This window comes from Bufo bufo, chromosome 9 (genome assembly GCF_905171765.1).
Source record: "Bufo bufo chromosome 9, aBufBuf1.1, whole genome shotgun sequence".
NCBI lineage: Eukaryota > Metazoa > Chordata > Amphibia > Anura > Bufonidae > Bufo > Bufo bufo.
In genome coordinates this window covers 166,494,416-166,509,543 of record NC_053397.1, presented here as the reverse complement: position 1 = coordinate 166,509,543, position 15,128 = coordinate 166,494,416, and the positions used below count along the sequence as shown (strand labels likewise).

Genomic DNA, 15,128 nt, shown 5'->3' with positions numbered 1-15,128 from the left:
AGAGGTTGATGAAGAAGATGAGACACAGTTGTCAATCACTGAGGTTGTGGTTAGGTCAACAAGTCAGGAGGATGAGCAGAGTGAGGAAGTGGAAGAATTGGTGGTGGATGATGAAGTCACTGACCCAACCTGGGAAGGTGGAAAGCCGAGCGAGGACAGCAGTACAGAGGGGAAGGGATCTGCAGCACCGCAACAGGCTGGAAGAGGCAGTGGGGTGGCAAAAGGGAGAAGGCGGGCCACACCAAACAGGCCCGCAACTGTTCCATGGAGCACCCCCTTGGGGAAATCTCCCCTGCCAAGGGGTAGGTGTTCCGCAGTATGGCGCCTTTTTTAAGAAAGTGCGGATGACAAAAGAATAGTAGCTTGTAACCTGTGCTGTACCAAAATGAGCAGGGGCATGAACACTATCAACTTCACCACCACCAGCATGTTCCGCCACATGGCATCCGAACACCGTAATAAGTGGGATGAATGCCTGGGTCCACAATCTGTGTCTTTGGGTCACACCACTGCCTCCCTTTTTCCCTGTATTACGTGTTGGCCAATCCCCTGTCGAAGGCGCAGTCCCGGATGCCTCCCGCCCCCTGCACCTGGTCCTTCGCAAGCACCATCAGCGACCACATCAACTTCTGTGCCCCAGCGCAGCATACAAATGTCCTTACCCCAAGTATTTGAACGCAAAGGCAAATACCCAGCCACCCACCCACAGGCCATAGCACTAAATATAGTGCAATGCAGTCGATCAACTATCCGATATTTTGCTGGTAATGTGGAATAAATAACTGTTATTTATTTATTAGTGTCATTTATAATTAATATTTTATTGAGATATGATTGAATACAGTATTCAGGTTTTTTTACACCGTCACCTTACTAATCCAACGTGAGTGGTATAAAACTGCAAAAAGTTGCAAAAATGTTGTGCAAGTATACTCAAAAAGTTTTATATCCTTGTTTTGAAACTATTTAAAGCCAGAATTCTGAAATGCAGGGCGTGATAAATTCTCACCTTAGATTAATCTATACTGTAGGTGCACCATAATTAACCAGCATCAGTCACTGTGATAAATCTCGTGCAGTTTAAAGGGGTTGTTTACTGAAGGGGACTTTTTTAGAGACCCTTTAGTATGGTCGGACCAGGACCTGTGGTGGTAATGATACTTACCTGATACCTGCTGCTGGGTTCTGGCTCCATCACTGCCTGATGGCTCTGCAGGCTATGGGTTTTCCCACATCAGCATCCATGGGGGTAACGTGACAGCTGCAGCCAATGACTGGTGATGTGTCACTCATGCATCATGTACCTAACTGTTCACCCCTGACCACAGCAATGATGTGTCACCCAAGCTATGCTGGGGGTTTGTAGAAAAGGTCCTCAGGTGAACAACCCCTTTTACACATTCCTATTTTTAGACAGTATTAGAAAATTTGTCTCATTGTATCTTCAATTAACCAACTAAGGCTACTTTCACACTCGCGTTTGGTGCGGATCCGTCATGGATCTGCACAGATGGATCCGTTCAGATAATACAACCGTCTGCATCCATTCAAAATGGATCCGTTTATATTGTATTTAACATAGTGAATGGAGGACGGATCAGTTTTCTTTTGTGCCAGATTGTGTCTTAGAAAACGGATATGTCCCCTTTAACTTACATTGTGTTTCAGAATGGCTCAGTTTTGCACAGACAGACACCAAAACGCTGCAAGCAGCGTTTTGGTGTCCGCCTCCAAAGCGGAATAAAGACGGAACGAAGGCAAACTGATGCATTCAGATCCTTTTCCATTCAGAATTCATTAGGGCGAAACTGATCCGTTTTGGACCGCTTGTGAGAGCCCTGAATGGATCTCACAAACGGAAAGCCAAAACGCCAGTGTGAAAGTAGCCTAAGAACTCATGCACATGGCCATATTATTTTTCTGTGCAAGAACTGTATGGTAAGTGTCAGGTGTGAGATCAGATTCTATTGTGAAAGACCAGGACAGCCTAACACAAAGACTTTTGTTTCGAAAGGCCTTTTAGATCTTCTCGTATAGCGTCCACTCCCATCCTTGACACTAAATTTATTGCTCCTGTACAGAGCTGTAATATGGCCGATGTGCATAAACCCTTAGTTGAGTTTTTAAAGAGTTTTCGAGCTTATGGTAGTAAGCAACACTCTGGTATGAATGTAAATGTAGATGTTGGCTGATAGCATCTACCCAGTGGAATTTTGCTCTTGATAATACTACTAAAATACAAAGAAGATAATTAGCAGCATGATTATTGGTTTTAGATTAGTAGAATGATATATGGGTAACATTGGGATATAGACTAATGTAGTGGTGGAATTAAAGGATCTCTAACTTCCCTTCTAAAGAAACCCCACTGATTACATTTTGATTGAACGAAGAGTTATCATTTATCTATTGCAGAAACATGTATTTGGAGTAGGATTGCCTCTGTTCAACCTAATTTAGATCTTTGAGTGTTTCTCCAAGATCGGGAGCGCCTGTTAAGATAGCCAGGCAGGATGCAAAAGTAAATAAAGCGTGACTGAGTTGCTTTCTCCTCTGCTGAGCAAGCACCGGAAGCAGAAAACTGAGATCAGCAATGTGACAGGTGAGCTTTTTTTTAAAGAAATTTGGACCCGGACCAGCCATCTCTAGAGAGGTCCCTGCTAGACTGGAAATGTGGTGTGCCAGCTACATACACATCACCGCTGCTGTCCATTCAATGATTTGGTCATGTGCTTTGCCAGAAAACATTACTGCTGAGGCCATTAATTGGCCAGCAATGGGGATGCACATGAAGACTTGCGGTCCAGTGGGGACCAGAAGCAAACCAGAAGTGAGCTTGGTGCTGGACCTAGAGTGTTTGTGGTAGGTGACGGTGAGACTTTTTTAAACTTTTGCACATTGCCCAGCCATCTCAACAAAGGTTCCTGGTCTTGAGAACCCCTTTAACTGAGCCAAACACATCATAGTGAAACAGCTAGTGAAGGACCCCTTATGCAAGCAGTAGGACATCCAGAATCCCTACCAACATATTAGATTTGCTAAAAGTCCAGTAGCATATAAGGAAAGTTGATATATATGATATGGCCAAATAACTTTTCATCAATCTTATTGATTATACTGTATAATGATTATGCCTGGCTCTGTCAGATAAGAGGAGAGGGCATGGCTAAACTGGGAGCCGTGGTCCACTGAGGGGCTTGAACCTGTCCTCTTTGCATTGAAGTCAATCAGGGGGATCAACCATACCAGGCAGTATGTTTTTTTTAAATAGAGTTAAACCAAGCAGTAACTCTCATCAACGAGTGAATGATTCATTTTTAGAAATCGGTGTATCTTGGCCTTTTCTTTTGCTATAACTGTTAAAGAAAGATCTTCAAATCCTTAGATAAATGGATACAATAGTCCCTTCATGTATGGTAAAAAAAGAAATGTCTAACAGCAATCAATGTGCGGTAATTTTTCTATATCAATGGGCAACTCTCTTCCACTCAATTTCTTATCACACTCATGCCTGGCTGGAGAATGTACAATTTTCTTGTTTCATGTTGTGTTATACCAGTTCTCAATGAATCTCATTTGTGGGATGTATCACCTAACACAAAGCTTCTTAAATTCAAGCATCGACTTTATTGCGCTCATGATTTCACATTAACACAATATTCTCTACCATAAGCTGTTAACCACCTCCTGCTTCCATACATCTCCCTGATTTTATGTAGACTTCAAAATCTCTCAGGCGTATATTAATATGCACAGAAATTCAAGCATTCCATGCTTTCTCACATAAATGGTGCAGTATAAAACACATTCTCTGACACATACAGAACCACGTAGAGCGGAAAACAGCTAGACGAGTAAAAACCGATTTAGCAGTTTGGAGTCTGGTTACACCATAAATTTCTAATAACTGTATGTTACCGTGAGTTACTAGTGAACTGTATAAGTAGTGACCGAAGAATAAGCTAACGATTGCAAATTTTGATGATTTCATACTGTGCACATTACATAAAAATATTAAAATGTTAAAGGAGTTTTACGGCACAAAAACTATGCACAAATGGTTTATATGCAGTAAGATAAAGTAAGTTACTGATATAGTTTGTGTAGCCAAAATGCCTCAGTAGGCCAGTACCACATACATATATGACCATGCTCTTGGTGTCTGTTATCTTTATGCCATAAACTGAACACATGCTATCCCCCATCTTCTCTTCCCTGTAATACATGAGGTCATACCTCACGTGCCTCTTATCTCTACAGCTCCCTGGCTCTCCTCCTTCCTGTCTCTGGCCAGATTGTGTTTCACATGCTGGGCAGCAACTTTTGTAGTGTCCAGTGAGCAGTAGAACTATTCCTTAGTAGCGGACTTGTGTTATGTGTGAAGATAGTGAGTAATTACATCACTAATTTATACCTTGTACTACAGCGGCATGGAGATGCAACATGTCAGTGAGAGGGGAGAGAAATCATATGAACTGTAGTTTCTCACTTGATAACCCCGGAAAAACAGAAGTGCCATACAGAGCTGGGTAGGATATTGAAGATGATTTATTTTTTTATTTTTTTCAGAGCTATGAATTAATTATCTGGGGAGCATTTAGGCAATTTTTGTGTTTTTCACAGGGATTAAAAAAACCTTTAAGGAATCACTGTGGGCAGAATGTTGGTTTAGTGTATACAATTGTTGTCTTGCATTACTAAGACTCTGTGTTTGATTCTAACCAAGATCATCATCTGCATGGTGTTTGTATGCTCTTCCCGTGTTTCTCTTTGGAATGGTCTAGAAAATGTTATTAAAAATATAGTCTCATTCTGCATAAGGCAATCAAGGGCTTGTACATTGGGAACACTAATGGTAATAGGATGAGTGCATATACAATAGAGAGAGATAAGGGCCCTTTTACACAGGAACTATTGGGAACAAACCATCCATTCCTAATAATTGCCTGATTGTGAGAGCTATTTACAAGCAGCAATCATGAGCAATTGGTACTGGGCAGCAGATCCATGTTTGCACAGAATGATCTGCATCAACAGGGGATTTCACCTGATGAATATTTGTTCAATCATCATGTTATCGGAAGCGCCTTTAAGGCTGTATTACATATAGTGATCATTCAGGCGATTGTCGGGAGGTAAGTGTTACTTCCTGGTAATTGCCTGCTCACTGGTGGAGGAGACCATTGCTATTACATGCAGCAATCTTCTCCAGAGTATGGGGAAGAGTTATCGCTAATGGCATCGCTCGTCCCCATACTGACTATTTGTTTGCAGGCAGATGATTTGTAGACCTATTGAAAGATTCCAGTTGTCCAATGAACGAGCTTGCTCATTCATCGGATAATTGATGGCAGTATTACACTACCGGATCATTGTTAACTTGCGTTCATATGAAAGCACGTTAGCAGTGATCTGGCAGACAATCTGCCAGCCTAATACAGCCTTTACACAGGGCAATTATTGGGAAAGAGTGGTGTTTTAAAATGATTAAAGAAAGATGTATACTTATCCCCTTGTTTTGATCCATGTCTGGTTTTGACTTATAAAAACTGCATCATTAACCACATGTGTGAATCCATTCTTAAAAACATATGCAATCATTAAATTAAAAAGGGATCCTATGATGCTATGGTTAACACATAAGGCATTTGTTAGGGGGAAACTGATAAGTATTGCGTCCAAACGCAAGAGAGAGCGTACCCAGACCTAAGCTAACCTTGAATCTAAACTGAACAAACTAGTATGGGCACACCAGAGATCCCCTTCATTATACCTCCTAAAAGCCATTAAAGATGTGAAACAGCAACTAAACATGATCCTCACTAACAACACGGAAAAGGCCCTTCGCTGGTCACGATCCTTCTACTATAGATATCCTAATAAGCCAGATAAATTGCTAGCTAGTCAGCTTAAAGCGAAACAAAAGACTAACCAAGTATTTCAAATACGTACTCGGCCAGATCAAGTCACTTCCCACCCAGATACCATTTACAAAACTTTCCACAAATACTATGAGCAACTCTACACCGCCCCTAGAGGGAACTCTGATTCTCAGATTGAGAATTTCATATCATCAATAAGATTACCCATGTTAACCCCAGAGTCACAGTCAGAATTGTGTAAACCAGTTTCAGCAGAAGAAGTGACACATGCAATTAATTCCCTCAAACTGGGAAAAGCTCCAGGCCCAGATGGATACTCCGCCCTCTACTATAAAAAATTGTCCCCCGTACTTACCACCCATATTACTAACATCTGCAATCAACTAATGCAGGGATCCACACCCCCTGAGGAATTTCTCAATGCTGCAATCACGGTCATTCCCAAACCTAATAAAGATCCCTTGCTTACATCCAATCTCCCTACTGAACATAGACAACAAACTCTTTACCTCAATATTAGCAAATAGACTCAATACGTTTCTCCCAGACCTTATCCATAAAGATCAGGTGGGCTTTATCCCGGGTAGAGAGGCACCTGACAACATTAGGAAAATCATGAACATCATACAGTCCTCTAATACAAACAAACAACCCCATTGGCTCTCCTGGCGCTGGACATTGAGAAGGCTTTTGATACTGTCACCTGGCCCTATCTATATAAGGTCCTCACCGCAATGGGCATTAAGGGCCCCTTTCTTGTGGCTATCCAAGCACTATATGTCAAACCAAAAGCTAGTCTTAAACTCCCTACCACACCGGCCCATCCTATCCCGATTAGGAGGGGAACGAGGCAGGGGTGCCCACTCTCCCCAGCTTTGTTTGCCCTAGCCATTGAACCCCTAGCAATCCACATACGATCTCATAGTGACATTAAAGGATTATCAATGGGGAAAACTGAATATAAACTTAGTCTTTTCGCTGACGACTTATTATTATCGATCACCAACCCCATTATCTCTTTTCCCTCCCTACTAAAACTCCTGGACTCCTTTTCCAAGGCCTCAGGCCTAACAATCAATCATGCCAAGTCTGAAATGTTGTTATGTAACACTCCGGAAGCAACAAAAACATTATTACTACAAAAATTCCCCTTTCAACATAAACCACAGCACATCTCTTACCTAGGAGTTTCAATACCGGGTATTCTTGAAGCTACATATAAAACAAACTACTTACCAATGTATCGTAAAATACTTCAAGATCTGGTAACTTGGCAAAAGCTTCAGGTATCTTGGGTGGGGAGGATTAACATTACTAGGATGGTGATACTTCCAAGACTATTATATCTGTTTAGAGCCCTCCCAGTCCCGGCCTCTATACTAGACCTAAAATCTCTTCAAAGGGATGTGCTTAGGTTTATTTGGGCACATAAGCGTCCCCGTATCTCCAAAATAACCATGTGCAGGCATAAATCATTAGGGGGGTTATCTGTCCCAGACTTTGTGAAGTACTATAATGCAGCTAGATTGGCTCAAATGTTCTTGACTCACCTTGACCCAAAGTTACACCCTCTATGGATTGAGATGGAGACTTCTAATATTTCTCCTTGCTCTTGGAGAGCATTAATCTGGAACGAGGGTACTGTCCCACACTCCATACGCTCTAACTCCCTGTTGTCATATTACTCACTGATTCTCTGGAGATCGGTTAGATTTAAGCATAATCTCCAATCCAGGCCATCCCCTCTAGCATATCTTATAGGGAACCCCAAATTCTCACCGGGTCTCCAACGTCACAATTTCACGTGGTGGTTAAACAACCGACTCTACACATTATATAGGTTCCTGACTAGAGGCAAACTGATCTCAACCACAGATTTCAAGGATAGCCACTCCCCTCCAGTTGGGGAATTTCTTAATATGAACCAAGTGTTCTCTTTCCTGAGGTCTTTACAAACACCTGATAAGAGTATTACGTTTACCCCGTTTGAACAATCTATTACTTATTCCTTATATAGACAGGGATTATTATCTCGAATCTACGGATCTCTATGTTCCTTTCCTGAGGGAGACAAGTTACCTTATATGAGGGCCTGGGAGGAGGACATACAACAAGAATTCCCTCCCTCCAAATACTATCAGAGATCCCAAACTCTCGCAAAAGGATCCTGGCAGGTCACATTAGCTGAAACTTCAATTAAAATACTGCACAGAACATATATGGTACCTGCCAGACTCCATCGTATCTATCCAGAGATTTCTCCCAACTGCTTCAAAGGTTGTGAGGAAGAGGGATCTATGCATCACATTTGGTGGTCATGCCCAGTTGTTAGGCGCTTATGGGCCCAAACAACTTCTTTGCTGTCAACAGTATTGAAATGTAATTTCCCTATGACACTACCTTTATGTTTATTAGCCAACAAACCCCACTGGCTAACATATGCCAAATTCAAGCTATCACAATACATATTGATGGCTGACAGAATTCACCTTCAATTGCATTTAAATGGCGCACTGATTCACTTAGCTTCTCCAATGCGAAAAGATGTCAGCTATACGTACATTTAACACATTCGAGAAGGTGTGGGAGCCTTGGTTGTCCTCCTCTTATGCCTCAGACATACGCTACAGTATCTCTTTGTGACTGATATGTCATCAATTTATGGAGTGACAGGCCTCTCTCTATTCAATGTAACTTCCCCACATGTTCGATGGATTGTCGCTGCTATTCTGAATACATACCGGAATGGGAACAAATATGTATATGCCTCTAATATTCACCTTTTGCTTTATGTAATTCTGTTTAAGAAATACCTTTGTAAGTTTTCTCGCTTACTTATGTTTTAAAACCAAATAAATACTTTTTTGAAACTAAATTAAAAAGGGATCCATTTATCAATACTATAAAACCAGTTTTCTAATGTAATTTCACTAAAAAAGGATAGCGTTCTTGCTAAACACTAATAGGGTCATTTATCAAACTGGTGTAAAGTACAACTAGCTAAGTTGCCCATAGCAACCATTCAGATTCCACCTTTCATTTTCCAAAGGAGCTGTCCAAGGTGGAATCTGATTGGTTGCTATGGGCAACTAAGCCATTTCTACTTTACACCAGCTTGATAGATGACCCCATAAATTTGTCATGCAAACCTACACCCGTCTATTTTTAAAATAACATGCGGAATCCAGGGAAAACCATCAAAAGCTACTGTATACTGCTATTACATACTCGTGTAACATTTGGTATTATGTCACTGTTAATAAATGTGTACCTTGAAAAAAAAAATCACTGGAAAGACATTTTAAATGAAAAGTACTACTTGGTTTTGTAACTTGAAAGCAGTGTTCCTATTAATTTACAATTCATTTGATATCAGTGTGGTTTGCCCAGTGTGTGCTACTTTTCATTATTCAGCAATATGGATTCAGAAAGGAAGTCAAATAAGACTATATCTCAGGAGTTTTCAAAACCTCTCATCTGAGATCTCAGCCCACACAAGGTTTCGGGTATGAAATGCAAATACTGCACTGAAATATACATATGTTAATTGTAATGTGTAACTAAAACTGAATTTTGCATAATATGTAATTGGCATTGCATCTTAAAGGGGTTCTCCAGCTATCATTTTATTTTGTACAAAAATAGGGTAAAACAAAAGCCAATGTTTGCAGAGTCTCTCTGTTCTGGCTAAAAGAGAAGATACAGATACTGTAGAGAAAAATGTGGTTCAAATCTTGTCAAATGTTTTTGTCCCTTCTTTGCTATCAGTTCAGTGGCATTGTTTTCTTTAACGCATACTTGGAGTAACGGTTACAATACTTTTTCATATGTCAATAGTATATATAGTAATATACAAGTTTGGAATAGATTTTATTATAAAAAGGTAGCTTCTTCCTACAGCCTGTAGTCTATCTGTAAAAGCTTTCAAACTACCTAACTAAAGACATCGGGAAAAAGAAAGGGAGGGGAGGAGGGAGATGATGCTGCAGTTTCCCTTACTCAACCTGTTTGTCAGAATCCTTCTGTAAGGACTCATACACTGGAACGTATTTTGTTTCCGTGTCAGTTCTGTTTTACTTTTGCGGCCCATATTCGGAACCATTCACTTCAATAGGTCCACAAATGCATGCATTAAACACCCAAAATATTCATCTCAACATTTCTGGCCACGGTACATTTATTTAATACACATGTAAGAATTTAGTCACACATCCATGTCCATTTTGTGGATGCAAATACTTGGACCACTTGTCATCTGAGTTCTGTACCAGCAAAGGGTATGTCTCTGTGTGTTTTTTTTTTAATTGTGACTGATCCGTTTTTTGTGTCTGCAAAAACAGCAACATTTTGATAAAATTGAAAAAAGAATTATGCAATGAATCAGTCAACATGCGTTCTGTCTGTGGTTTTAACAGATTCATACACTTGAATGAACAACTTTGGTCCACAAGATTCCCTAAAGTAGTGCATGTCTTCAATTCTTTTCTGTGGACATAGGGGATCATTTATTAACACCGGCATTTTAGATGCGTTTTAGACCATTTTCCTTCCCCACCCACGCCACACCCATCATTTTAGACCTGGAGTGAGCAGGAAAAAGTCGCCTAATATAGGCGTATTTCAGTTTAATAAATGACCCCCATAGTCTTTAGAAATACACGTGTGTCTGAATAATCACATGAAAATAAATAGATCCATGTGCCGTCTATGTCCAATACAGAATGCACACATTCGTTATTCACTGACGTGTGACTAAGTCAAACGATTTTAATATTAATGGATTATCAGCATCTGATTGGTGGGGGTCTGACACCCCGCACCTGTGCAGATCAGCTGTTTGAGAATAGTTCCAACACCAGAAGTTAGTTCTGTTGAGTAGTGGATGGACCTGGCTATAGCAGTACTGCTCCCTTTAAAGTGAATGGGAGCAGCGCTGCAGTTACCAGCAGGGGTGGCCGACCAGTTATTGATGGCCTATCCTGAGGATAGGCCATCAATATTAAAATTTTGGAATAAAGACCCGAACAAACCGAGACAAACTAGTTGCTAAGGATGTGCTGTCTGACAACCCAGTTGAAAAGAGCAAAGTCATTTGGCAGTAACCAGATTGTCAGACAGGATTCAGTTGCTCTGATCACAATAGAGAAGCTGAAAGTAGAGACGTGAAATACATTTTGGTATCAGTCCTAAAAGTCAAATTTTCCAGCATGCATAAAAGTGTATAGGCCAGATCCACAGCATAGATATGACGCACATGTACAATATAACAATGGCAAAATACAACTGAAAACAATGTCATTTATGTAGAATTAAAGAAACAAACCTGGAAGACTGTAACAATGGCCCAGAGCAAAGAGTCAAAGTTTTTCCGGTCAGGTACAGTGTCTCCGGAGTCTGTTCTAAGACTAAATTTACATCCAAAAATATGCATCCCAAGAATACTGCAAGGAAAAAAAATACTATTATTATATGTAATGATTCACTGCTTGCTTTGTCATATAGAAATGTCCTACATTTAAAGAGGTTTTCTCCTGACATTGACGACTTATCCTCAAGATAGGTCATCAATAGTGATGAGTGGCAGGGGCAATATTCGAATTCGCGATATTTCGCAAATATTTGGGCGAATATTCGCCATATATTCGAGAATTCGCGAATTCATGATCTCCAGGCATTATTTTCTTGATTGCGAAAATTTGCATAAAATTTGCCTAAATTATTCGCATGAACTGGTATTTAAAAAAAAATAGAATATTCTAAATATTCGCGAATTCTCGAAGTGCCGATATTCGCGATTAAAATTCAAATATTCGTGATCAACACTAGTCATCAATATCCGATCAGTGGAGGTCAGACATCTCGCACCCCCCTTGATTCTGAACGGATGTTAATGACCCCTGCTGAGGATAGTTCATCAATTTTAGGAGATTAGAAAACCCCCTTAATCTTCAGGAAGAGAATAGCCTACTCTATGATAGTAAAAAATGTAATATAAGATTTAAGTTTGTCAAAGGGGTTGCGCTGTGGTACAATATTGATGACCTATCCTCGGTACAGGTCAGCTATATCAAATTGGCGGAGGTCCAACTTCTGGCATCCCTGCCGATCAGCTGTTTGAGGAGTTAGCGGTTCTGATTCTGCTTCAAAACTACCCTCGCTTTGTCAACACTGTATAATTACAACTGCTTGTCCCATTCAAGTGAATGGGATGAGAAGCTATGATTATACTCTGCCATTGCTGCTGCAAAAGAGATGGTCCACAAGTAATTTTGAAGCGGAAGCAGCACTAACGGTATTGTATGAAAGTGATACACCAGAGTTGGGGCCTCCTAAAGGGGTTTTACCAAATTGCACATTGATGGCTTATACTTAGAATAGGGCACCAATGAATAATCAGTGAAAGTTTGACCTCTGGAACCCAAATGGATCAGCAGAACAAAGAAGTTGTGACACTTTCACTGCAGTACCCAACAGAAAGCTTTTCATGTGCATGTGGACATGTCAATTCAAGTGATTGTGCTTGACATGTACTATTTAGTGATGAGCGGCAGGGTCAATATTTGAATTTGCGATATTTCTTTAATATTTTGTAGAATATTCGTCATATATTCGATAATTCGCTATTATTTTCTTGATTGCGAAAATCGGCAATGTAATATTCGCGTAAAGCGTGCACAATACAGGCGCGGGTCACTTTTGCTACATTTTCCAAGCTGCTAGAAGTTTCCTGAGACTGGAGAAAATGGTTGGCACAGCAGAACATTAAAAATGGCTTTATATGCAGATAGAGTGCTCCAATATATTCGCGATTGGGCTAATCGTCAATTAATGATGCACATATTTTGGCGCAATACGTGAAACTTCACATTTTAGCAGGTCTGACTGCATATTACTAATTGGTGCACTATGTATTGTGACATCACAGCACTATGTCTGTAGCATGTATGTATGTATGTATGTATGGACAGCAGAACCTATCACACTACCTAACACCCTGCACTGGAACAGCTACACTATATCAGGATATAACCTACACTGACTATCTCCCACTAACTATCTGTATTATATATATTAGCTAACTAACTATCTATCTAATGTAGTGTGGAAAGCACAGAGCACAGCAATGACACTGCTGTCTCTCTCAGAACTTTAAAAAACTGTAGAAAATGGCTGCTGGGGAGGTTCTTATGTAGTAAGGGGTAGGCAACTTTCCTATTGGTTGCTAGGGATGTTGCTAAGCTCAGACAGACATTGCAGCCTTCTCATTGGCCCACAAGCAAGAAGCAGGGAGGGATCATGGGTTCAGATGAAAATAAAATCTAGTATGATCGAAAATACGAATATATAGAACTATACTCTAAATATTCTCGAATTCTCGACGTGCCAATATTCGTGAATAATATTCGAGCCCAACACTAGTACCATTAGATACCACCTGGATGGATGAGTGTGTCACAGTGTTGGGTCTCCTCTCCAACTGTGAGGTTGGCAATTGAGACAGTCCCACCCACTTTCTCTCTCCTGATTTGCCAGCTTCATTCTAAGAGGAGGAGTTATAAGCAGAACTTGACAGTAGTCATACATCCAATTGACTAAGTTTGGTTGCTGTGCTCCACCAACATCAATGAGCACAACACAGTAACAATCAGGTACATAGAGTAAAAGCAAACAAGCAGATTCAATCAAAAGGGGTGATAATATTTAAAGAGGGTCTTTCTACTCCCTCACATATCCATCAGTGAGAGTCCAAGGGGTCAGACAGGGGCGTACATAGAAATCATTGGGCCCCATAGCAAGAATCTGAATTGGGCCCCCCTAACTCCACCCATGACCCATCCTGACCCATCCCACCACCTGCCCTGGCTCCTCCCCTGCCACACACTCGTTATATTACTACTGACCCACAGAATGAAGGGCACAGGTCAGTTTTGCCGCAAAGGGAACACTGTAGGAACAAAACCCGGTGGAGGAATTTTTTATTTTTTTTCAATTCCACCCCATTTGGAATTTTTTGCCTTCTTCCCACTACATTGTATGCCATATTAATGTACAACTTATACTGCAAAAAATAAGCCCTCATATGGATATGTGAACGGAAAAATAAAAAAGTTATGGCTCAAGGAAGATAGGGAAAAAAATGAAAATGCAAAAATGAAAAACCTCTGGAATCTTAATGGTTAAAAGGTTTATTCAACCCCTATTATGCCCCCCAAAATGCAACAGTTCTTCACCCTTATGGCCCCAGAATATGCCACATGCCCCCTCCTCTCACAGCAATTAGTTCCACTCACTCACGGCATCTGAGAGTACTAAAAACCGGAAGTGTGGAATTCCTCTTCAGGCGCGCTTTCCCCCAGCAAAGATCGGGAAAAGCACCCTGTTCTATAAATAAGCCACAGCCTGTACGAGGCTTCCAGGCTCATTGTTAGTATATCCCAGTTTAGGCCACTAGGTGGCAGCACTGAACTGTGATATAGTGATTTCTATACAGACTAATGGAGCAATTTACGTAAAATAAAAATAAAAAAAAAGTTTTGAAAATATAAAAAAAAATAATAATCACCCCCATTCCCCAAAATAAAAAGAAACAAAAAAAATATCATTATGGGCATCGCCACATGCGAAAACGCCCATACTATTGAAATATTTTAAAAAGTTAGCCCATATGGTGAATGGCGTAACAGAAAAATATTTTAAAAAAAGGTCGATTCGCATTTTTTTCAGCACTTTATCGCCCAAGAAAATTTAATAAACAGTGATCAAGTCATACACACCCCAAACTGGTATTGTCAAAAATGACAGATCGTCCAACAAAAAATTAGCCCCTATAAATCTCCATAGACATAACTATAAAAAAAGTTATAAGGGTCAGAATATCACAATAAAAAGAAAAGAAATTTTTTATGAATTGAGTCCTGTGTATTTAGGTTTTGTTTAGACTGTATTTTTAAAATGTTTCTGTGGGGATTTGAACTTACAAGAGTCACAACCATCTACATTAAAGGTAAGAACCTTAACCACTGGGCTATAGAGCTTAATACTAAGTCATTGATAAAAAAAAACTCATAGAAGTTTCGCTTATATTAAAAACCTCATAGAAGTTTCTCTTGTATGACACAAGAGAAACTTCTATGAGGTTTTTCAGCAATGACTTATCCCTGAGCTCTATAGCCCAGTGGTTAAGGTTATTGTCTTTAATGAAGATGGTTGTGAGTTTGAATTCTCACAGAAACATTTCAAAAATAG

At 40.2% G+C, this 15,128-nt stretch overlaps 1 protein-coding gene across 1 annotated transcript in view; it reads right to left on the bottom strand.

Moving 5' to 3' along the window:
• CACNA1I (calcium voltage-gated channel subunit alpha1 I) overlaps positions 1 to 15,128 on the bottom strand; it is a 589,793-nt gene that overhangs the window by 243,409 nt on the left and 331,256 nt on the right. The window contains exon 11 of the mRNA XM_040407395.1: positions 11,206 to 11,323. Coding sequence (XP_040263329.1) covers positions 11,206 to 11,323 — 118 coding nt within the window. The remainder of the gene's footprint in view (positions 1 to 11,205; positions 11,324 to 15,128) is intronic.